This window comes from Ahaetulla prasina, chromosome 4 (assembly GCF_028640845.1).
Source record: "Ahaetulla prasina isolate Xishuangbanna chromosome 4, ASM2864084v1, whole genome shotgun sequence".
NCBI lineage: Eukaryota > Metazoa > Chordata > Lepidosauria > Squamata > Colubridae > Ahaetulla > Ahaetulla prasina.
Window position 1 is genome coordinate 129,273,580 of NC_080542.1, and position 21,156 is coordinate 129,294,735.

The 21,156-nt window shown below is 36.7% G+C and overlaps 1 protein-coding gene across 1 annotated transcript in view; it reads right to left on the bottom strand.

Moving 5' to 3' along the window:
* Window positions 1–21,156, bottom strand: part of NRP1 (neuropilin 1) — a 172,506-nt gene that overhangs the window by 90,129 nt on the left and 61,221 nt on the right. The window contains 2 exon segments of the mRNA XM_058181143.1: window positions 8,394–8,621; window positions 15,878–16,059. Of these exon segments, the coding sequence (XP_058037126.1) occupies window positions 8,394–8,621; window positions 15,878–16,059 (410 nt within the window).

Sequence of the window (21,156 nt, forward strand, 5' to 3'; positions counted from 1 at the left end):
CATTTAAGTTACTTCTAAAAAGTACTACATTTTAAGACACAGTACTCGGTCTCATTTTTAAAGCATCAATTCTAAAGCTGGAGTTGTGTAATTGGGAAATACAAAATCTTACTTTAGGGAGTAGGAAAGTGAAAAATACCTTTTCTGCATTACTTTGTCTCTTGGTATAAGAAATTAAAACCATAGGAAAAATGAATTTCACTGCAGGAAAATAGTCAGCTTTAAATACCAGGTGTCTGCCATGAAGGAATAAGAAATAATACAAGACACGGAGTTTGCTCATTGTGCTTGTATATCATAACAATCGTAAAACTGGTCATTCACATGACGGACTTGATTTTTCAACCTATGTTGTAGCAGTCATTAAGCAAATGCCATGGTTGTTATGCTGACTAATGGTTTGTTATAGGCAGGGTTTTGCCAAAAACAAGAAGTATGATGGTAAAACCATTGTAAAACATGATCACATGACTGTGACATGCTGCAAATGGCAGTAAATGTGAGCATGTTGTCGAAGTGTGATCTGCAGAGGTGGCCTGAGCATTAGAACTTTGAATCTGGGTTGTAAGTCCCTGTTGGGTGGGTTGGTCGTAACTTCAAGTGGTCTCTAAGTGACCAGTGGTAAATCAAGGAGTACCTATATATCTTAACACCTGTGAGATCCAAAGTATTTTTTGGAGACAGATTCCAAAATATTGCACAAACCTACAAATCACATGTCTGGTGTTCTAAAAGCTAAGCAATTGAATGACACTTTGGAGATTTCATACAGGCATAATCCAATTGCTAGAATAGGATGAAGCCACTGTTATGTTTCCTATTAAAATAAATGGAAATGTGACAAATCTAATAGACGTAGGTTGTTCAAAGCATCTCTTCCTCATCCATTATGCTACTTTCTTCTCTGAAATAAAAAACAAAACAGAACAAAACAAAACCAAATCACTTTCATGGAGTACTATCCTTCTTTCCTTTCACCTGTAGAACTTGTATCTCTTATGATTTCTGATTTAATAGTAGGATGGCCAATATCCAGAAAATGTTTTATAAAATGAATTTATTGGCAATGGTATGTTACAAGCAGATTATACACTAACAAAGAAGATATAGATTGATGTTGACCTCAAAAATGTCATTTTCGAGGTTACATATCACTTTGTGGCATTGACTTGAGCTACTTGCAAGAAATGTTCTTAATGAATTGATTTAGGCATGCTGTTCAGTTATGAAATCAAGGGAATCTGTTATAAAATAGCAAAGCCTATCCTTGACAGATGGAAGCCTATCTTACAAAGACTCACACCACAAAAACCAGAAAAAAACATATAAATGTTCGATTTTTCCAGGATGAGCTTCTCCTGAGCTTTTCTTTGAACATTCTGAAATTCAACGTTAATCTTCTAAAGCCATAAAAGAGAATATAGTCTCTTTGATAACATACTTTGGCAAAGAGACCAAAATCTATGATAGCAAAATATTGTCCAATGTTATATTTATTGTTAATAGGGCTGTGAATGCTACAAAAAGAATTCAAAAGAATTGCTTGAGCAGAGTCCTCTCTATTAATCATTAAACTGGCTCTATCTAAAAAAAATACAGCTAATTAAAGTTAAGGTAATTCTTAAAGCAGCAGTGTAATTTTACTCGTCATATGGACAGCTGAAAAGTAATAGCCTGATTTAATGAATAGCCAAACTGGTATTGTACTCAAGCTTGTGAAAGGTCTGAAGCACTTCCTTCAAATTATTTCTGAACTAGGCACAGTCTAGTTGTTAATATACTACTTATGCCCAGTAGATTTATTGTCATCAGTTAATGGAAAAAGTTAATATGGAATATTAAATAATGGTTTATATAAAAAGATGACATTTATATGCTTACACATGCTAAATAATTCAAAACACAGTTCAAAACTATTATCATCCTAGAAAAGATATAATGGATAAGTAGTTACAGAAATACATTTTTAAAATGTTTACAGCTTAAATAAGGGACATTTTTTAAAATTCGAAGCTATATTAGAAAAACTATAATACTTGAGCATAATAGTTTCAGTTCCATCATTCTCTTGAACCAGAAAATTGCTACCTTAGGGGAAATTGCCTTGACACTAATCACTTAGAAATATTTCAAATAAGTTTTCTAACTAGTCTTTTCCCCACACATCAATTGCAGTAAAGATTATTGCAGGTATTCACACCATAAACCTTTCTTCAAAAGAGAGAAGCTAATTATTATATTTAAGGCATAGTTGCATTATGTTATAAAGCTGTAACAACGGACAAGCTAAACACTACATAAATGTTTTATTAAAAATTTGAAAAAGCAGATAACAATTAACAAAAAGCTAACAAAGGAAAAGAAGAAAGAAAAAGAAAATGACAAAAAGAAAAAGATGCAACAAAATATGAAAATAAATATAAAAATGTAACTTCTGATTTTCTTATCAGCAAATACAAGCATGGTTATAAAATTATCTTACTCTATATTTACAAAAAAAATTTCTTATTTCTATTATCTAATTTTTTTTCTTAATCATAAAAATCAGAACTTATCAGTTCAATTTTTTTCTAATTCACGAAAAAAGTATAGGTTTTTCTGTTAGCAATAAATATAGATGTCTTTTCACTAATCAGTGAAGGTTAGCCATGTCTGCAGGTGGGGTCATCCTTACCTACTATTCCTGCATTGTGGATAATGGTAAATCTTTCCACTTTTGAGCATATAATAATGTTGTTGCAGTTGTCATAGAATAAAAACAAAGTTCCATGATTTTTTTGTTCTGTCTGTTATTTTGTTTGTTATTTCCAAAAGAAAAGCCTTTTGTTTCACTTTAAAATGTTTTGAATTAGTGAGTGTATTTCTAACCAAAATGTTTGGCTTTATTATATGTTCATCAAATATTATAAAATGTCTCTTCCTATTATTCACATTCCACATAAATTTGAAGTACCTTCATACATTCTAGACAATTTCTCTGGCACCAAATATCAACATTATAAAAACATTATAAAAAAAAACAACCCTTCCATACTTCCACCTCTCACAATACTTGACAACACAGTATCAACAGTAGAAACCTTCAAATTTCTGGGTTCTATCATATCGCAAGATCTCAAATGGACAGCTAACATCAAAAACATCATTAAAAAAGGACAACAAAGAATGTTCTTTCTGCGCCAACTCAGTAAGCTCAAACTGCTCAAGGAGCTGCTGATCCAGTTCTACAGAGGAATTATTGAGTCTGTCATTTGCACCTCTATAACTGTCTGGTTCGGTTCTGCAACCCAACAAGAAAAACACAGACTTCAGAGGATAATTAGAACTGCAGAAAAAATAATTGCTACCAACTTGCCTTCCATTGAGGACCTGTATACTGCACGAATCAAGAAGAGAGCCGTGAAAATATTTGCAGATCCCTCGCATCCTGGACATAAACTGTTTCAACTCCTACCCTCAAAACGACGCTATAGAGCACTGCACACCAGAACAACTAGACACAAGAACAGTTTTTTCCCGAAGGCCATCACTCTGCTAAACAAATAATTCCCTCAACACTGTCAGACTATTTACTGAATCTGCACTACTATTAATCGTTTCATAGTTCCCATCACCAATCTCTTTCCACTTATGACTGTATGACTATAACTTGTTGCTGGCAATCCTTATGATTTATATTGATATATTGATCATCAATTGTGTTGTAAATGTTGTACCTTGATGAACGTATCTTTTCTTTTATGTACACTGAGAGCATATGCACCAAGACAAATTCCTTGTGTGTCCAATCACACTTGGCCAATAAAATTCTATTCTATTCTATTCTATTCTATTCTATATCAGATATAAAAAATAATTAAAATTCTATTTAAATTTAGAGCTTAATATAAATTTTAACCCTTTCAATCATATATTTTCCCATTATTCAATTTGTTTACTGTAATCAATTTTAGCCCATTTTATAATTTTATTTAGTTTTTTTGTCTCAAATTTCATTTTAGCAATATATATTCATTATTTGTACATAGTTTTGTTTCAAATTCAGTGTTAGATTGTTCGAAACTTTAAAGTATTTTATCTACTTTAAATCTTTCTGATAATTGTGTATAAGCAAATCATTGACAAATATATTCTTTTATCAGATCTTAATTTGGTTTGATTTTATACCCCCCATGAAAATTTTTTAGCTTATCACAATACTAACCCTTTATGCTTACTTATCATTTCTATCATTTATAAAATGCTTCTTGTAATGAGAGTCACAAAGGTTTTTCCGGTTCAATCTAGATTTGAATTTATTCCATATTCTCAGAACGGCATGTCTAACATAATGATTTGGAAAATCTACATTCATTTTAGCTTTGTTTTACCATGCTGTCCATACTGACCATAATTAATTAGTTATTGTTTTTCCAGCTGCATTGTTACTTACTAATAGGGACTTTTGATAGAGCTAGTCCTCAACTTAAGACCACAATTCGGACTGAAACTTCAGTTGTTAAGCAAGGCATTATTAAATGTGCAATGCTTGATTTTATGACCTATTTTGCTATGATCATGATGTGAATCACCCAGTTGTTAAGTGAATAATCTTATCATTAAGTCAATCTGGCTTCCCCCTTGACATTCCTTGTTGGAAACTAATTAGATTGCAATCATGTGATCCCAGGACACTGCAATCATTGTAAATACATATCGGTTGCTAAGTGTCCAAATATGGGCAATGTGACAGTGGGGAATGCTGTGATGATTATTTAAAAGTGTGAGGATTTGCAGTGCCATTATAACTTTGGTTATAACTTTGGTGGGGTGGTTGGACTAGAACAGGGGTCTCCAACCTTGGCAACTTTAAGCCTGGCGGACTTCAACTCCCAGAATTCCCTAGCCAGCAAAGCTGGCTGGGAAATTCTGGGAGTTGAAGTCCGCCAGGCTTAAAGTTGCCAAGGTTGGAGATTCCTGGACTAGAAGACCTACAAGGTCCCTTCCAACCCTGTTAACATTTGATTGGCTTTTAAATGAATAATCAAGGATTAGCTGCACATTAATTTAACCTGGAAGTAGATAAAATAGTTCCTATTTAAATAGATAGATAAGTAGATCCTATTTAAATTATTTATATAGGTCTCTTACAGATATAAAACTATTCCCAAGATAATCATTGCTTATTGACTGCCTCAGACAATAACATTTGCAATTATGACAGTGACGAAAAAGTAACTTTGCAACTGGTACATATTTACGACTTTTCATACCTTGTAACCATCAATTAATATATATTGTCCTGTATAAAACTGTAAGCACAGTTGCAATTAGTGACCACTTCACTTAATGACTGAATTGTTGGACCTGATTGAAGTTGCTAAAAGAGGACTACCTGTGTATGATACATACAAGTTATTATACGGAGAGAAAATTCAAAAAGGTGACTCTACAAATTGAAATGATACCACCAAGATAGCTAGCAATGAAGTTTGCATACCATTATGAAATCAGGAGTTTTGGGGACAATAATATTACAGGGCTGTCTTTTTTCTGAAAATCTTGATCTACAGTTTTGATTCTGTATTCTGTTGTCAGAGTTGGTGTCCTGAAGAATGCCAGTTAATAACTGAGATTGTCTTTCAATAGTCCCAAAACAGAAATGGGGTAGCTTGTGATAGGTGGAAATTATCCACTTGTTTTTCCACTCAGGAGAAATAGGAGAAGACTAGCCTCTTAATCTGAATTAAATTTGGGATGGGAAATGAATAGTTTTGATCTTTGGAAGAAATCCTAAGGCATTAATTATTCTAGAAATCTTATGAAGAATATTTAGAAGGGTTATTGCTCTTAATCCGCTTAGTATGTGTGCAAACAAATTCTTTATCTCAATGAGACTTTGAGCAAACTAAATTCTGGGTAAGCATTTTCTTATTAAAATGTTGGCTGTGTGTATAGGAACATAAAGAGTCCTGCCAGAGCAGGCTAAAAACCCATCTAATCCATCTTTCAGCTGACCAGACAGTTGTCAGTCCGATATATTTAGTTTCCTCAGAAACATTGATCAGAAGTTATCTCTTTTTGACTTATTTCCCTGGAACTGCTGCTTAGACTACGTTGTTGACTATGATTCAGGAGATAATCCAGGGGTGAAATCCAGCAGGTTCTAACAAGTTCTGGAGAACTGGTAATGGAAATTTTGAGTAGTTCGGAGAACCGGCAAATATCATCTCTGGCTGGCCCCAGGAGTGGGGAGGGAATGGGGATTTTGCAGTATCCTTCCCCTGCTATGTCCACTAAGCCCACCAAGCCACGCCCACAGAACCAATAGTAAAAAAAATTGAATTTCACCACTAAGATAATCACATATTGTAGCCATCAATGCTAATATCCACTGATCAGCTATGAATTTCTCCAGTTCTCTTAAAGTCCTCTAAGAGAACTATGAGAAAATGACTAATTCACAATGAATTATTCAATTTAATAATGTTTCATGGATTTTAGTTGTATTCTTCCCTCACTTGGTTTTTATTTTAGCCAAGGACCAAATTTTCCCCTCTTTTGCCTCATTGGATGGAAAGTGGATCCATACCTCTTACATTCTAAATCATGTTTCACACTCATTCAGCTAGTTGTAACAGCCTCCTAAAAATAATCCCAATCCACAGTGGTAAGGAAAAAGAGAAAGAACAATGGGTTGTGGGAACAATATGTTGGCAACAACTTGCAATTAATAGTTTGTGATGTGGCAAGGATGAGGGGGAACAGGGAAAGTGAAAACATAGTGCCTGGAATCATACAGAATATTCTGGAAACCCATGCCAGGGACAGAGGAGGAATAGATTTTTCATTATGTGTGTGTGTATGTGTATGTGTATGTGTATGTGTATGTGTATGTGTATGTGTATACTTGAATGCCCAAGAGTGTATAGAGTTCCCCTGCATGGATTTATGCAGTGTCCTTGAGCTATCTAGAAGGGACGTCATAGCTCAGAGGCTAAGATGCTGAGCTCATCAATCGGAAGGTTGGCAGTTCAGCAGTTCGAATCCCTAGTCTGCATAACAGGATGAGCTCCCGTTATTTGTCCCAGCTTCTGCCAACCTAGCAGTTTGAAAGCATGTAAAAAGTGCAAGTAGAAAAATAGGGACCACCTTTCGTGGGAAGGTAACAGCATTCCGTGCGACATTAGCATTTAGTCATGCCAGTCACAATACCATGGAGACGACTTCGGACAGCACTGGTTCTTTGGCTTTGAAATGGAGATGAGCACCATCCCCTAGAGTCGGGAACAACTAGCACATATGTGCGAGGGGATCCTTTACATTTTTTTTGAGCTAACTGTTACATTATGGATGATTATAATAATTGTATATAATATTATTGCCTATATTTTATACTGCCTTCTATATAAAAACATCTCTAAACAGCTTACAAATATAACAGCTAAAATAGAAATAATATGAAAATCATACACAACAAAACAGGAGGGAGGAATAGGTAAAAACAGAAACTAAAGCCATTCATCCAGGCTTCATACAAGAAATACAAAAGAAATTTAAAATATTTAGTATTAAATGCCTCACAAGCTTCAGAAAAGACTACTTCAAAAAGTTCAGGGATACACGACCGACCACACCCACTAGATGGTTTTTGGCATTAGATGGTTTTTGGCACATGGAGAAAAATCTCCCCATCAGTTTCAGGGATGGACTGGGCCTGCAAAGACCTGTCCCAAATTCCTAGGGTCCTTTTATGCCGAAAACAAAACCCTGATCTTGACTCATCAGCCAATTGGCAGCTAACATGATTGCTTCAAAATACTGTAATATCTGCCATAATTTGCAACAACATCAATTTCTGAGAGTAAAACTAACTCCCTATAGAACACTTCACAGTAGTCTAAACTTAACCAACAGCAGCAGAATAACACCATATATCATCTCTCCATTACTGCTAACAACATGTAAAATTTATCTCTTTAGCCCACATCAGCAAGAATTTGATGTAAGATTACTGTTACAGCAGAACTCAATGTTAGCAGGATCAAATTCTGTACCAGTCTATAATATATAATTGAATTAACCTTGTATCTTTTTTACCATTATTTTGTGAAAATTCTTATAATCTTCATCATAACCATATTCAGCATAGGGTGCTGAATGTCAGTTTAACGACATTAAAATAGAAGTAGAATTGCATTTCGTTTGATGGACAGCATAGGAAACTCAATACATTTCTGCCTGACTCCTTTGTCCCTGATAAAGCCTAATATCTTGAAATCTAGACACATTTCAAGGATAATATTAAAATATCTCCTTTATCTCCTAACTTTAACTATAACGCTGATTAAACCAACCCTTGCTGACCATGGTATCAGTAACATCATGGTAGCTATTGGGGGTAGGAGTCTTACCTTCTGGGAAACCCTCCCAGACTTCCAAACGATCATAACGGCAGAATGCGCCTCCTGGAGGATTTGTATCTGGTTCCAGTTCAAAGCTTTCAAATTCCAGGATAATCTCTGACATCTTTGGTGCAAAGATAATGTAAGTACATTCAAGGCTGTTGGGATATTTTTCAGGGAATCCAGGTGATTTGATCATACCAGACATAGATGTGAAGTTTCTGGAGCATTCTGGTCCTGCATCACAAAAGAGACAACAACATATATCCCCTTTTGTAAGATTCTTACAGTTAGCAAGAAAACTAATTATACCACTCCTTTTTTTAAAAAAAAAGCAGCATGACTTTTTGCCCCATGTTAATCCCTATATTAGCGAACTTGTTCCTAATACTGATCATTGCAATTCCCATTTATTACACGAAGCCCAAATTTTTTACCAGACCAAGCTGAAAAAGTAAACTTGGGCCAGTTCTGAAATAGAGGGAAAAATTATGACAATCTCATATGGGAACAATGAAAGTGTAAACTGCAGAAATATTGTCAGCCCAAGAGACATAATTATAGTCCCTTTAAGCTTATATCTTTAAATCTTCAGGTTGACAGCTCTTTATTGGTAAAACAGAATGTTTTGCAAGAAAAGGGAGTGTGGTGTTTGGTCGATGGAACAATGGTTTCATATTCCTAGAATAGTGGCTCAGTAAGTCTGCCAGATGTGACCTATGCCTTCTTGACAAACTAGATGTGAAAGGTAATTCGTACTTGTATCAAGGGTGACTGACTCATTCTGAGCAGTGTTGACACAGGTGCACCAGTAAAGTGATGCTGTTAGTTGAAGGTATGATAAATTGTTTGATTACTAGCAATGTTGATCAAATCTAACTAACTTCAGTATTGTGCAAAGCAATTCTATTATAGTGCTACAAACTTCCCACGTGGATGGGCAATGTCCACAGCCCCTGTGACTTCTAATTTATTTGCTGAAGTAACTTATTCTGATGCAATCACAACAGATGTGGAAAACAACTGTCCTACTCACTGTCTGATTCACATACTGCAACATTGGTGCAGACATGTATACATGAAGATGCTGTTCCTATAAGAGGCAGCAAGGAGATTTGAAAAAACACTTCCCCATATGGGAATGAATGAGAGTCTGTTTCCAAATTTCATTGCTATCAGGATAACTCCCTGCTGTGTTGCAAATTCCTTCCTTCCTTCCTTCCTCCCTCCCTCCCTCCCTCCCTCCCTCCCTCCCTCCCTCCCTTCTTCCTTCCTTCCTTCCTTCCTTCCTTCCTTCCTTCCTCTCACTCACTCACTCTCATTTATGTAGTCACACAATTCAACAGCACGACCCTACAGCATATAGGAGGAGGGGGAAAAAACTTCCTACAACAAGCACAACATAAAGACAAAAACTACAATAAATAAAACATAAAATGGCAACTGGGTCAAAATATATTGCAACTCATTCAATTGGGACTCCACTCAACCTAACTCAAAGGCCTAGGAGAAAAGCCAGCTCTTGACCACCTTTCTAAAGGTTTGCAAGCCTGGGATCAGTTATATATTTGGAACAAATTGTTCCAAATGTAGGTCACATTGAATTCCACAAATATATTAGAAAATTAATCTTTCCTTTCTCAGCTGCAGCCTTCAGAATTTTTTTTTATGTTATCTGATTTCCATTCATACACTGAGGTAGTTCCAAAATAAGATAAATCTATTGTCCCGTAACAATACAGACTGGGATGATGGATATTGCAGCCTAATATATCTGGACTCCACCAAGTTTGGAAATACTGTTTTATAGTTTAAATTGTCCATGACCTTTCTACATTTTCAGATAGAGAATTTTCCCCTATGACAAGAGATATTAAGGCCTGGGGCTTCACCACAGATGTTCTGTACTGTATATCTACACTTAGGATTTCCTAGTTGACAAAGTTATAGGCTTTCTCTCTCCCTCCTTCTCTCCCTCTCCCTCCCTCTCCCTCTCCCTCTCCTTCTCTCTTTTTCTGGAATGCAATTTCCTTCCTTCCTTCCTTCCTTCCTTCCTTCCTTCCTTCCTTCCTTCCTTCCTTCCTTCCTCCCTCCCTCCCTCCCTCCCTCCCTCCCTCCCTCAACCCTCTCCCCTCGCTCCGACAATTAAAGGGGGACATTGGGACAGGAACAGTAGGCACATTGGTGCTCTTATGCACACCCCTTACAGACCTCTTAGGAATGGGGTGAGGTCAATAGTAGATAGTTTTTGGTTAAAGCTTTGGGGATTTTGGGAAGAGACCACAGAGTCAGGTAGTGCATTCCAGGCATTGACAACTCAGTTACTGAAGTCATATTTTCTGCAGTCAAGATTGGAGCAGTTCACATTAAGCTTAAATCTATTGTGTGCTCGTGTAATGTTGCGATTGAAGCTGAAGTAGTCTTCAACAGGAAGGACATTGTAACAGATTATTCTATGAGGTCATATTGAAGGTGGCGGAGTTCTAAATTTTCTAAACCCAGTATTTCTAGTCTGGTGGCATAAGGTATTTTGTTGTATTCAGAGGAGTGGAGAACTCTTCTTGTAAAATATTTTTGGACATGTTCAAATGTATTAATGTCCGAAATGAAGTGTGGGTTCCAGACAGGCGAGCTGTATTCAAGAATTGGACTAGCAAATGTTTTATATGCTCTGATTAGTAGTGTTATGTTTCTGGAGAAGAAGCTACGCAAGATTAAGTTTACAACTCTTTAAGCCTTTTTTGCGATGTAGTTGCAGTGGGCTTTGGCACTTAGATCATTTTATATGAAAACTCCAAGGTCTTTAAATTTAAATTAAATTTGGATGAAGGCTAATCTAAGCAAATGGCCATATTTATCTATTCATTGATAAAACTAATGACAACTCTAGTCTGTTGCTTATGTTTATAAATAAACTCACAGTATGCAATGGTGTAAAATAATTCAGAACATGCGGTCTCCTGCCTACTCAGTATCACGTCAATCCAAAGTTAGCAAAAAAAGACAAAAGATTAGTTCATATTTGTTTAAATTTTTGCTTAGTCAAATATTGACTAAGAGATTCGTCAAATTTTAGATTTCAATATATTTTGCCCTTTTTTTAAAGCTTAGTAAAGGAAAACAAAACTGGATCAAATCTGATTTGATTTGATCAAATGATTACCTTACCTAAATCACAACATTACCTAAATGTTAAATTTAAACATTAACAAAAAATTATTTTTTTAAAAAAAAAATTAACAAAAAATTAACAAAAAAATGTTAAATGTAAACATAAATCACAACATTACCTAGTTGGGTAATGAAATCTGCAAGAAAACAAGCAAATTCAGAGAGCACCAACCCCTCATATCATTATCTGAGTTGCAAATATTCTCCTTTATTAGGGTCAGACTACGCTATTCTGGGCACATTCAGGGTTGGGCTGCTGGGGGTTAGCAGGGGTTCGGGAGAACCTCTGGCTAAGATTCTGTGCAGTTCGGAGAACCCCCAAATCCCACTCCTGGCTGGCCCTGCCCACCACTCCCTGCCCCTCCCAGGATCCCCACGTGGCTCATTTTGGGTGCAGGTAAGTGCAGGGCGTGTGAGGAGGCTCAGGGAGGGTGAAAAATGGGCCAACCAGAAGTTTGGGAAGCTGGAAATGGGCCTGTTTCCAGCCTCTAGAGGTCCTCCGGAGCCTAGGGAGATCTTTTCCACCCTCCTGGAGGCTTGAAGAAAGGGCAAAAACCCCCGGCCACCATGGTGCAGGAGGCCTAGTTGGCATGGCCACCATGGCCGTGTCCACCAGCAACCAGGCAGAGAACCCCTTGCTAAAATTTTTGAAGCCCACCCCTGGACACATTATGTGAACATCTAGTTTTCTGGAGAAGGCTTTAATGATGGAAAATGAAAAAGCAGCAGCAAGCTGGATGGACTTGAACACTGCTGGACAATCAGTTAAATGATCAGATAGAGTTAGATAGTTATGGAAGTTCAGAGATTCATCTCTTATCTAGATTAACTTCTACTCAACTACTTTACCTGTGCAATATGTGAAATTTATGCTGCAGTTGGGAATTATAGACTTTTATAGAAAATTCTTAGATGGAGAGTCATTTAGTCATTGACTCTCCATTTTGAACCACAAAAGTACTATAAATTAAAGATATCATTTTTAAACACAGCAATGAATTCTAAAAAGCTGTTAAAACCATATGACATCCTATAGCCTAATTTGTGCTACAATGTCCTAATTCACAGGACAAAATGAACATGAAAATGAAGTAGAGATGAAACAGATAGTGATAGGATTTTGCAGCTTTGTCACCCAAGCTGTGTAAGATAATTTTCTATTCTCATTTATCTATCTCATTGTCCTATAATTCACAGGGGAATATTCACATATTTTTCTTTCAATTTAATATTAAAATATTAAGTACAGATTTCAGTTTTATTTTTTGGATTTTTTTGATCCCACTTTTACAAGTAGACCTCAAGTATAACTTGACTCTCGAATTACGATCATAAATCGATCATAAATCATACAACCAATTTTGTGGTTGTAAATTGATGCATCATGTGATCACACCCAATTTTTTGACATCTGCAGTCATTAAGCAAATAAATTTTCCCCAGTGAGCATTTTTTGCTGGAAACTGGAAGTAAATTTGAGAAACTGTCAAAAAGCATCTCAATTGCAGTCACGTTTAATAAATTTAATTAAATAAATAAATAAACATGTCCACAGCATATCAAAAATGGCTGTAAAGGTTGCCAAATGACCAAATTACATTCACATGTGTGTATGTGTGTGTCTGTGCATGCATGTGCAATTGCAGTTGTCATAACTTTATAAATGGGTCTTTTGGGGATCCACTGTAATTTTGGTCATTAAGTGACTGTTTGTAAACTAAGGACTATCTATATTATTTTTATAAATAATTCAAACTGGCAAGTATATCAAATACTCTTTCCTTCTGCTATTTTCCCCACATGAATAACCCTATGAGATGAGTTGGGCTGAGAGAGAGTGACTGCCCCAAAGTCACACAGCTAGCTTTGGACCTAAAGTGGGATTAGAACTGCTGATATTTAACCTGGTGCCTTAACTATTATATCAAACTTAACCACTAAATCAGTGGTGAGATTCAACCAGTTCACACCACTTCAGCTGAACCGGTTGTTAAATTGCTGGCTGGCCCTACCCCTCCGCGCCCCTTCCAGAAGTCCTCATGCACCCCTTTTAGCTCCCAGGTAAGTGCAGGGAGGTCTGCTAGCCCCAAAATGGGGTGTGGGAGGGTGCAGCGTGCCGCCCCATGGCCTGTTTTTGCTCCCAGGGAGTTGCAGGAGGCCAACTGCTGCCTGTCACAACTCCTGGCCAAGCCTGTAATGTATTTTGAACTTCGAGAGGGAATTTTGGGCGGGAAAATTGCACGTTGCTGATTGGTTGAAGCCTCAACCAAAAGAGTATTTAAAGAGGGGTTTTTGCCGGTTGTGTTTAGCTGGGTCACAATAAACTAAAGAGCTGTTGCCACTCATTGATCTCCTGCCTCTTCATTGCCCGAACATAACAAAGCCCACCATGGCCACACCCACCCAGCCAGTCATTATTTGAATCCCACCACTGCACTAAACCAAAATGTTTTTACAGCAACTGTAATTCTCAGACCAGACATGTGCATGGGAACTTCTTCATTTCTGAACCTAGAAATAGCATTTCCACTTTGACATACTATGGCATAAACCTGAATTAATATTACTTTGGGGGCAATAACTTTAAATATTCTGACTTTTGAGTGTGCAAGTTCTCATTTATAATGTTGCCTTAATGTACCTAATGTCTTTCTGAAGGAGATTTAAAACATCATACAAGGAAATCAATAAACTGTTGAGTGTCACTGAGATCAGGAAAAAATCTGTACTGAAAATGCTTACTTTCTGCAAATTCTCTGGTTTCAGAGATCTTTCATTAGATCTTTATGCACCATGGCCTTAAAAGATCATTGTTTAATTGGTACTAATAATCCAACTTGTTAGGTCTCTAAATGTTTTGTCCTGGAAGCAAAATCTTTCTATAAAAATTAACATCTTGGAATAGGGTGAAATGTTGCCTTACTTTATTCATTATTTAGCTTTGTTCAGAGCATGTTCCTGGATGCCAAATATTTCTTCATTCTACATCCAAGCAAACATAAGGCTTATTCCAAAAGTGACTGTGATCCTTACTCACAAAATTACTTCAAAAAGAATTTAATCATGGGACAGAAGCCATTTGCCAGTCTTTGTCAGAGCAGAAAAATTTCCATATCCCATTCATGTGGCATTTTGTTTACAAAAATGCTTGCATTCATCTGTCTTCACTGAAATAAATCAGGTGGTGTTTGAAGCCTATGTTGATTATTGCACTCTTTCTAGAACTTTCTAGCAGCAAATGTTTAAAAAATATTCTGATGTTCTACATACCATCCATTCTCAACCCACAATGGACACAGTGAGTTAACAAAGATTACCATATTGGGAAAATATTTGTAATATTATAACCAACATATTAAAGGCAAAGAAAAAGATGCATCAATTAAGCAGGAGTTTCAAATGAAGCTAATTATTTAATTCTGACCTTTTGCATTCAACAAATATTTAATTAAACAGTTAATTGTAAAAAAAAGTTTGCAAATCACATTTAATAATAACAGAGTTGGAAGGGACCTTGGAGGTCTTTTAGTCCAACCCCCTGCCCAGGCAGGAAACCCTATACCATTTCAGACAAATGGTTATCCAGCATTTTCTTAAAAATGTCCAATGTTGGAGCATTTACAACTTCTGCAGGCAAGTTGTTCCACTGATTAATTGTTCTAACTGTCAGGAAATTTCTCCTTAGTTCTAAGTTGCATCTCTCCTTGATTAGTTTCCACCCATTGATTCTTGTTCTACCCTCAGGTGCTTTGGAGAATAGTTTGACTCCCTCTTTTACGTTAGTAAAATCAGCAATAAAATTAGGAATATTCTTCTTTCTCTTTCTCTTATGTTATAAGGTTCAGAAGTTTGCATTTCTTTATTATTGTTTTGACCATTTAACCATTTTTAAATGAAAAAGCTTATTAATTTAAATTAGAGATATGTACAAAATACCAAATTTGCTGATCTACTTATTTAAAATTCAAAAGTTGCTAAATCGATGTTCACCCATGAAGGCTCAAATTAGTAACAAAACTTTGTGAACATATTACAGGCAAATAATAGGTTATATTCATCATGATTGTAGCTTTCCAGAGTAATAGGATTTGCTATTATGAGACCAGAATGCAAAAGATAATTATATTTGTATCAGAACAGACTAAAAGTTAGTGACTTGATTCACAGTCCTATGAAAGCAATGTTCTAGAAACTAAGTTGACATTAAATTTCCTTTTAATTCTCCTCTCTCCAAGTAACAGTGACCTTCAAATTGAACAATCCCACTGTCAATATTTCATATTAAAAACAATTAGCATGACAAGATTAAGCAGATTGCTCACCTCTTTTAAAAATTTCATAGCGAATGGAGAAGCCTGCTCCATGAGTTTCATAATCAGAGACAAACTTGATTAAGAGGTATGGTCCTGTAGATATCACAGGTGGGGGAGCAATTTTGCCACAAAACTTTCCCCACACTCGCCCATTTGCATTGTCTCCATCAATCACTTCAACATAATCGTACCTGGTAGATAAATTGAAGAAAAAAATTTTTTTAACTTCCAGGGAAGAAAAAAAAAAGAAAACTAATTAATTTAAGAACACAACCATGCAGCACAGATAATAAAAAATAATGCTAGCGTGTTTGGAAGCTGTATTATCCTAAAAGATGTGCACAAAATGAAAAAAAATTAAAATGGACTACATCATGTCGGTAGACATCATCTGGCGAGATGGAACTATTAGGAAGAATAGCACCATTATGGTTACAGACAATATCAGCTAAAGTAACCAATTAACAAGAAAAAGGAAAACTCGTGAGCACAATTCTGTATTATTAAATTGCATTCCTTTGTCTATCGTGGCATTGTTATCAATACATAATACACTAAATTCTTTTCAAATGGTGGTGTTCTTGTCTGAATTCTAAAACATCATTTTGGCTTTAATTTCTGTACAATACTTGTATTCTGATATGCAATCCTGCAAGTGTATAGTCCACAGAATAATAAAGGAAGTTTCACACATTATGCTACCTTTATTGCTTTGTTGCTTTCCTAATTGTTACACATCCGTGTATTTTTTAACATCATATTACTTAAAATGACTATGATAATATAAAAATGGACTTTGCTTAAGGGTTGAGAAGCTCAGTAGAATGGTTTGATTCTGTCTCCTACACACAAACAAGACGTATGTAAAAAATAATAAAAACAGAAATATGCAATAATAAAAATGAAACTCTGCTTCAGCTGCATGAGTATATTAAACAATCAATTTTATCAATCTCAAAAAGATTGTAAAATAACAGAGGCATATAAAACAGCAAAAAATATGGACTTGCTTCTTGCCAAGTCAACTTGTAGACCAGTTATATTGAAACTGTCCATCCAGGTTTAAGTTAGTTCCCAAAGTTGAAATTAAAAGATTATTTTCATAATTATCTAAGAATTTCATAATGGCAGATTATAAATGAGAATTTAGGTTACTAAAGATTAAGGACCCCAATTATTAACCAAAATTCACATAAACAACAAAAATGAAAAAAAAAGGTTACCAAATTACGAAACATTAATAGGACACAAAACCCTGAAGAACACCAACAAATAGTGGCATTTATTTTGGCTGTTCTTTAAAGGCTAAATCAGTCAGTTCTCATAAATCTTTGTATAGAATATTGCCAGAAAGCTCCAGAAATGGAGACTTTAGATTGAACAACCTTAGAAAATAGAACATAAACGTTCGGGACCACAGAGACAAAACAAAAGCAACACACTTCTGCACTGATGACAACAAACCTCACAGAGATGTCCATGAAGATTTCAGGAGTTAAACCTAGTGTTTCTCAATCTTAGAAATTTTAAGATGTATAGACTTGAACTCCCAGAATTCCTTAGCTAGCAAGTTAGGGTTGCTAAGGTTGAGAAACACTGATCCAATCAGTTATATCGTAAAGAACTCTACTGTACTGTGGAATGTGAATTAATCCCTTTTCCTGCTATTGCAATAATCCTCAGAACCACCAGGTTTAACATAATTTGATTGTGTGGATCACAAAAAATTGTGGCAAGTTCTTAAAGAGATGGGAGTACCAGACCATCTTATTTGTCTCTTGAGAAACCTGTATGCGGGTCAAGAAGCCATAGTGAGAACTGGACACGGTACCACTGATTGGTTCAAAATTGGGAAAGGAGTCCAGCAGGGCTGTATACTGTCACCCTGCCTATTTAACTTATATGCAGAAAACATCATGAGAAAGGCGGGGCTAGATGAATCAAAAATTGGAATTAAGATTGCCAGGAGAAATATCAACAATCTCAGATATGCAGATGATACCACTCTAATGGCAGAAAGTGAAGAGGGACTAAAGAGCCTTTTCATAGAGGTGAAGAAGGAGAGTGCAAACTTGGCTTGAAACTCAACATTAAGAAAACTAAAATCATGGCATCCGGCCTTCTCAATTCCTGGCAGATAGGTGGGGAAGAAGTGGAGGTAGTGATAGATTTCATTTTCCTGGGCTCCAAGATCACCACAGATGGGGACTGCAGTGAAGAAATTAAAAGAAGCTTGCTCCTGGGGAGGAAAGCTATGGCAAATCTAGACAGAGTACTAAAAAGCAGAGACATCACCCTGCCAGCAAAAGTGCGTATAGGCTATGATTTTCCCAGTTGCAGTGTATGGCTGTGAAGGCTGGACCATAAGAAAGGCTGAGCACCAAAGAATCGAGGCCTTTGAACTCTGGGGCTGGAGAAGACTCCTGTGAGTCCCTTGGTGAACAAACAAGTTAGTCTTAGAGGAGATTAACCCTGACTGCTCTTTAGAAGGCCAGATCTTGAAGATGAAACTGAAATACTTTGGCCACCTAATGAGAAGGAAGGACTCACTGGAGAAGAGCTGGGGAAGATTGAGGGCAAAAGAAGAAGAGGACGACAGAGAACAAGGTGGCTGGATGGAGTCACTGAAGCAATAGGCATGAATTTAAGTCCTCTGGACTCCAGAGGATGGTAGAGGACAGGAAGGCCTGGAGGAACGTTGTCCATGGGGTCGCGATGGGTCGGACACGACTTCACAACTAACAACAACAACACTTAGGCAAGAAAAAGCAAATGCACATGGTGCCTTCTCACAACTGTAATTGTGAGAAGAATCTAGGAGTCCTAGTGGACAAACTTTTAAGTAAGAGCCAGCAATGTAGTGCAGCTGCCACAAAGGTCATTGCAATCCTAGACGGCATCAACAGTGGGATAGTATTGATCATGTTAAGTCATAGTAATGCTTTATACTGCACTGCAAAATTTGAATACTGAAGACTAAAACATACGATGAACATTTGCAGGAACTATGTATGTCTAGTCTAACAAAGAGAAGGACTAGGTATGAATTGATAGCAGTTTTCTGATATTTGAGAGGTAGCCACAGGATAGGAGGTTGACCTATTCTCCAACGCACCTGATGGCAGAATAAGGAGCAGAATTAAGGAGAAATTTACTGACAGTAAGAGCAATCAATTAGTGGAACAACTTGCCTCCAGAACTTGTATGTGCTCCATGGTTTTTAAGAAAAGATAGGACAATTATTTGCCTGAAATGGTAGAGGGCCGTGATGGTGAACCTAGGGCACATATGCCACAGGTGGAATGTGAAGACATCTCTGTGGCCACGCGAGCTGACACCCAGGTCAGCTCCACTGCGCATGATTGTGTGCCTCCCGCTGGCCAGCTTATTTTCAGGTCTTTGCTGGGAGATGCTCATGCATGGGTGGGGTTGGGGGGGGAGTTGCAAGTGCATACGCGGGGGTGGGACGTCTTGTGTACATGTGTGGGGGATGGGAGGATTCGGTGTCCCCATTTTTGTTTCCAGGACGCTTCAGGGAGGCCTGCTAGCATCAAAATGGGGGTTATGTGCGCATGTGTGATTTGTGTGTGTGTGTGTTGTGTGCACATACACGGGGGTGAGGGTCACGTGTGCATGTGCAGGAGGGGCCTCAAGGAGGGCATTGTATTATGGGTGTCAGTGTGCACGCGTGGAAAAAAGGAAAAAAAGGTATACTATCACTGGTATAGGGGCTTCTGCTCAAAGCAGGTAGTTGGATTAGAAAACCTCCAAGATCCCTTCTAATCTTGTTATTCTATCTTTTATGTTCAATGATTATAGAAAAATGTGAGTTTTAAAAACCTTTATTTATTTAAAGCATTTTTATAGCCTCCCATCTTACATTGAACTCTGGGCGACTCCCCAGCTATTGAAACTCAGATCTGATTAAAACTTAATTTGGAGATACTTTCCCAGCATTACTCATTGAGTGTTTGATTGATTATATGCTGTCATGTCAGCACTGACTTTTAGTAGTTACACAGTTTTTCTCCAGGATAATCTATCCCTAATTTGGTCCTTGAGATCTGTTTCTCAATTTCAGATACTTTAAGGTATCAACCCCCAGAATTCTCCTGCCTGCATGCTGGCTGGGAAATTCTGTGAGTTGAAGTCCACAAATCTTAAAGTTGCTGAGGTTGAGAAACACTCATTTTTAAAAATTCTTTTTGGCTATGTATGGAATTTTTAGAATCTTCTCCAATACCACAGTTCAAAACAGTCATTCTTTCTATTATGCAACTTCAAAATCTAAATTCCATTAAAATAGAGCATCAGTAACCTAAGCTTACCATCAGCACTAAACGTTTCTATTAGATAAATACGGGAAGATGTGGATTATATTTCTTCACTGTCTTCTTTGTCTCTCTACTCTTCCTGTGCATTTTGTTCTCTTCTGTAACTTATTACTCCTTCTTGATTCATTTCCTTCCAGTCTCTTATCCTCTGCTCTCCTTTCGAAACTCTTTTGTTCTTGTTTCTCTGACTTCCAAAATTTTCTTCTTCCAAACATTTTTCCCTTTGACCTTCTTTTCCCACTCTTTCAGTCTTTATCTTGGATTAAAATATCCATCTTCATTCCACTTAGTTGTCAGGCACTTTCTAGAAATGGGATCTATTTGGCTAGGAAGTATTTCTTTGTTGTTATGGCAACCATATGAGATGGGAAAATCTCTCACCAGGTAGAACAGATGTTAAAGAATTTACATCAAGTCATACTTCAAATCCTTTATGGGCTTTTACAGTTGCTTCTTTTTAAGAAGTGAATTAACCTCCTTCCGTTAGAGGTAGTTGAATGTTTACATTTTCCACATTCAAGCTGTCCCATTTAGATAATTCAAGAATACTGGCATCCACCATTAAGTGGTCAAAACATAAATAATGGTGGGTATGTTATTGCCACTGAAGCTCTACCCCTTTGTATTTCCTGGCAATATCAATGAGGCAGTAATAATTTTTCATGTTTCGGTATTGTTCCTTTCCCAGTGTTGCTTCTAATTGGGAATCTTTAGGTCACTAATAGAATCCTGATATCAATTCAATGCAGCTATGGATTCTGGCTTTTCATAGTCATATCTACCAGGTCTGTGTTCCTGACTTTAGTATGACTTAAGCTCTTGTATTGATTAAATGGAATTTATTACATGTGTTTAGCTCTAGTGGGTCATCACTGTTGCTATGAAATATTTCATCACATAATTAACCAGGCTGTAACTCATTTGGGAAAATTTTCTTTACATTTTCATGCAAAC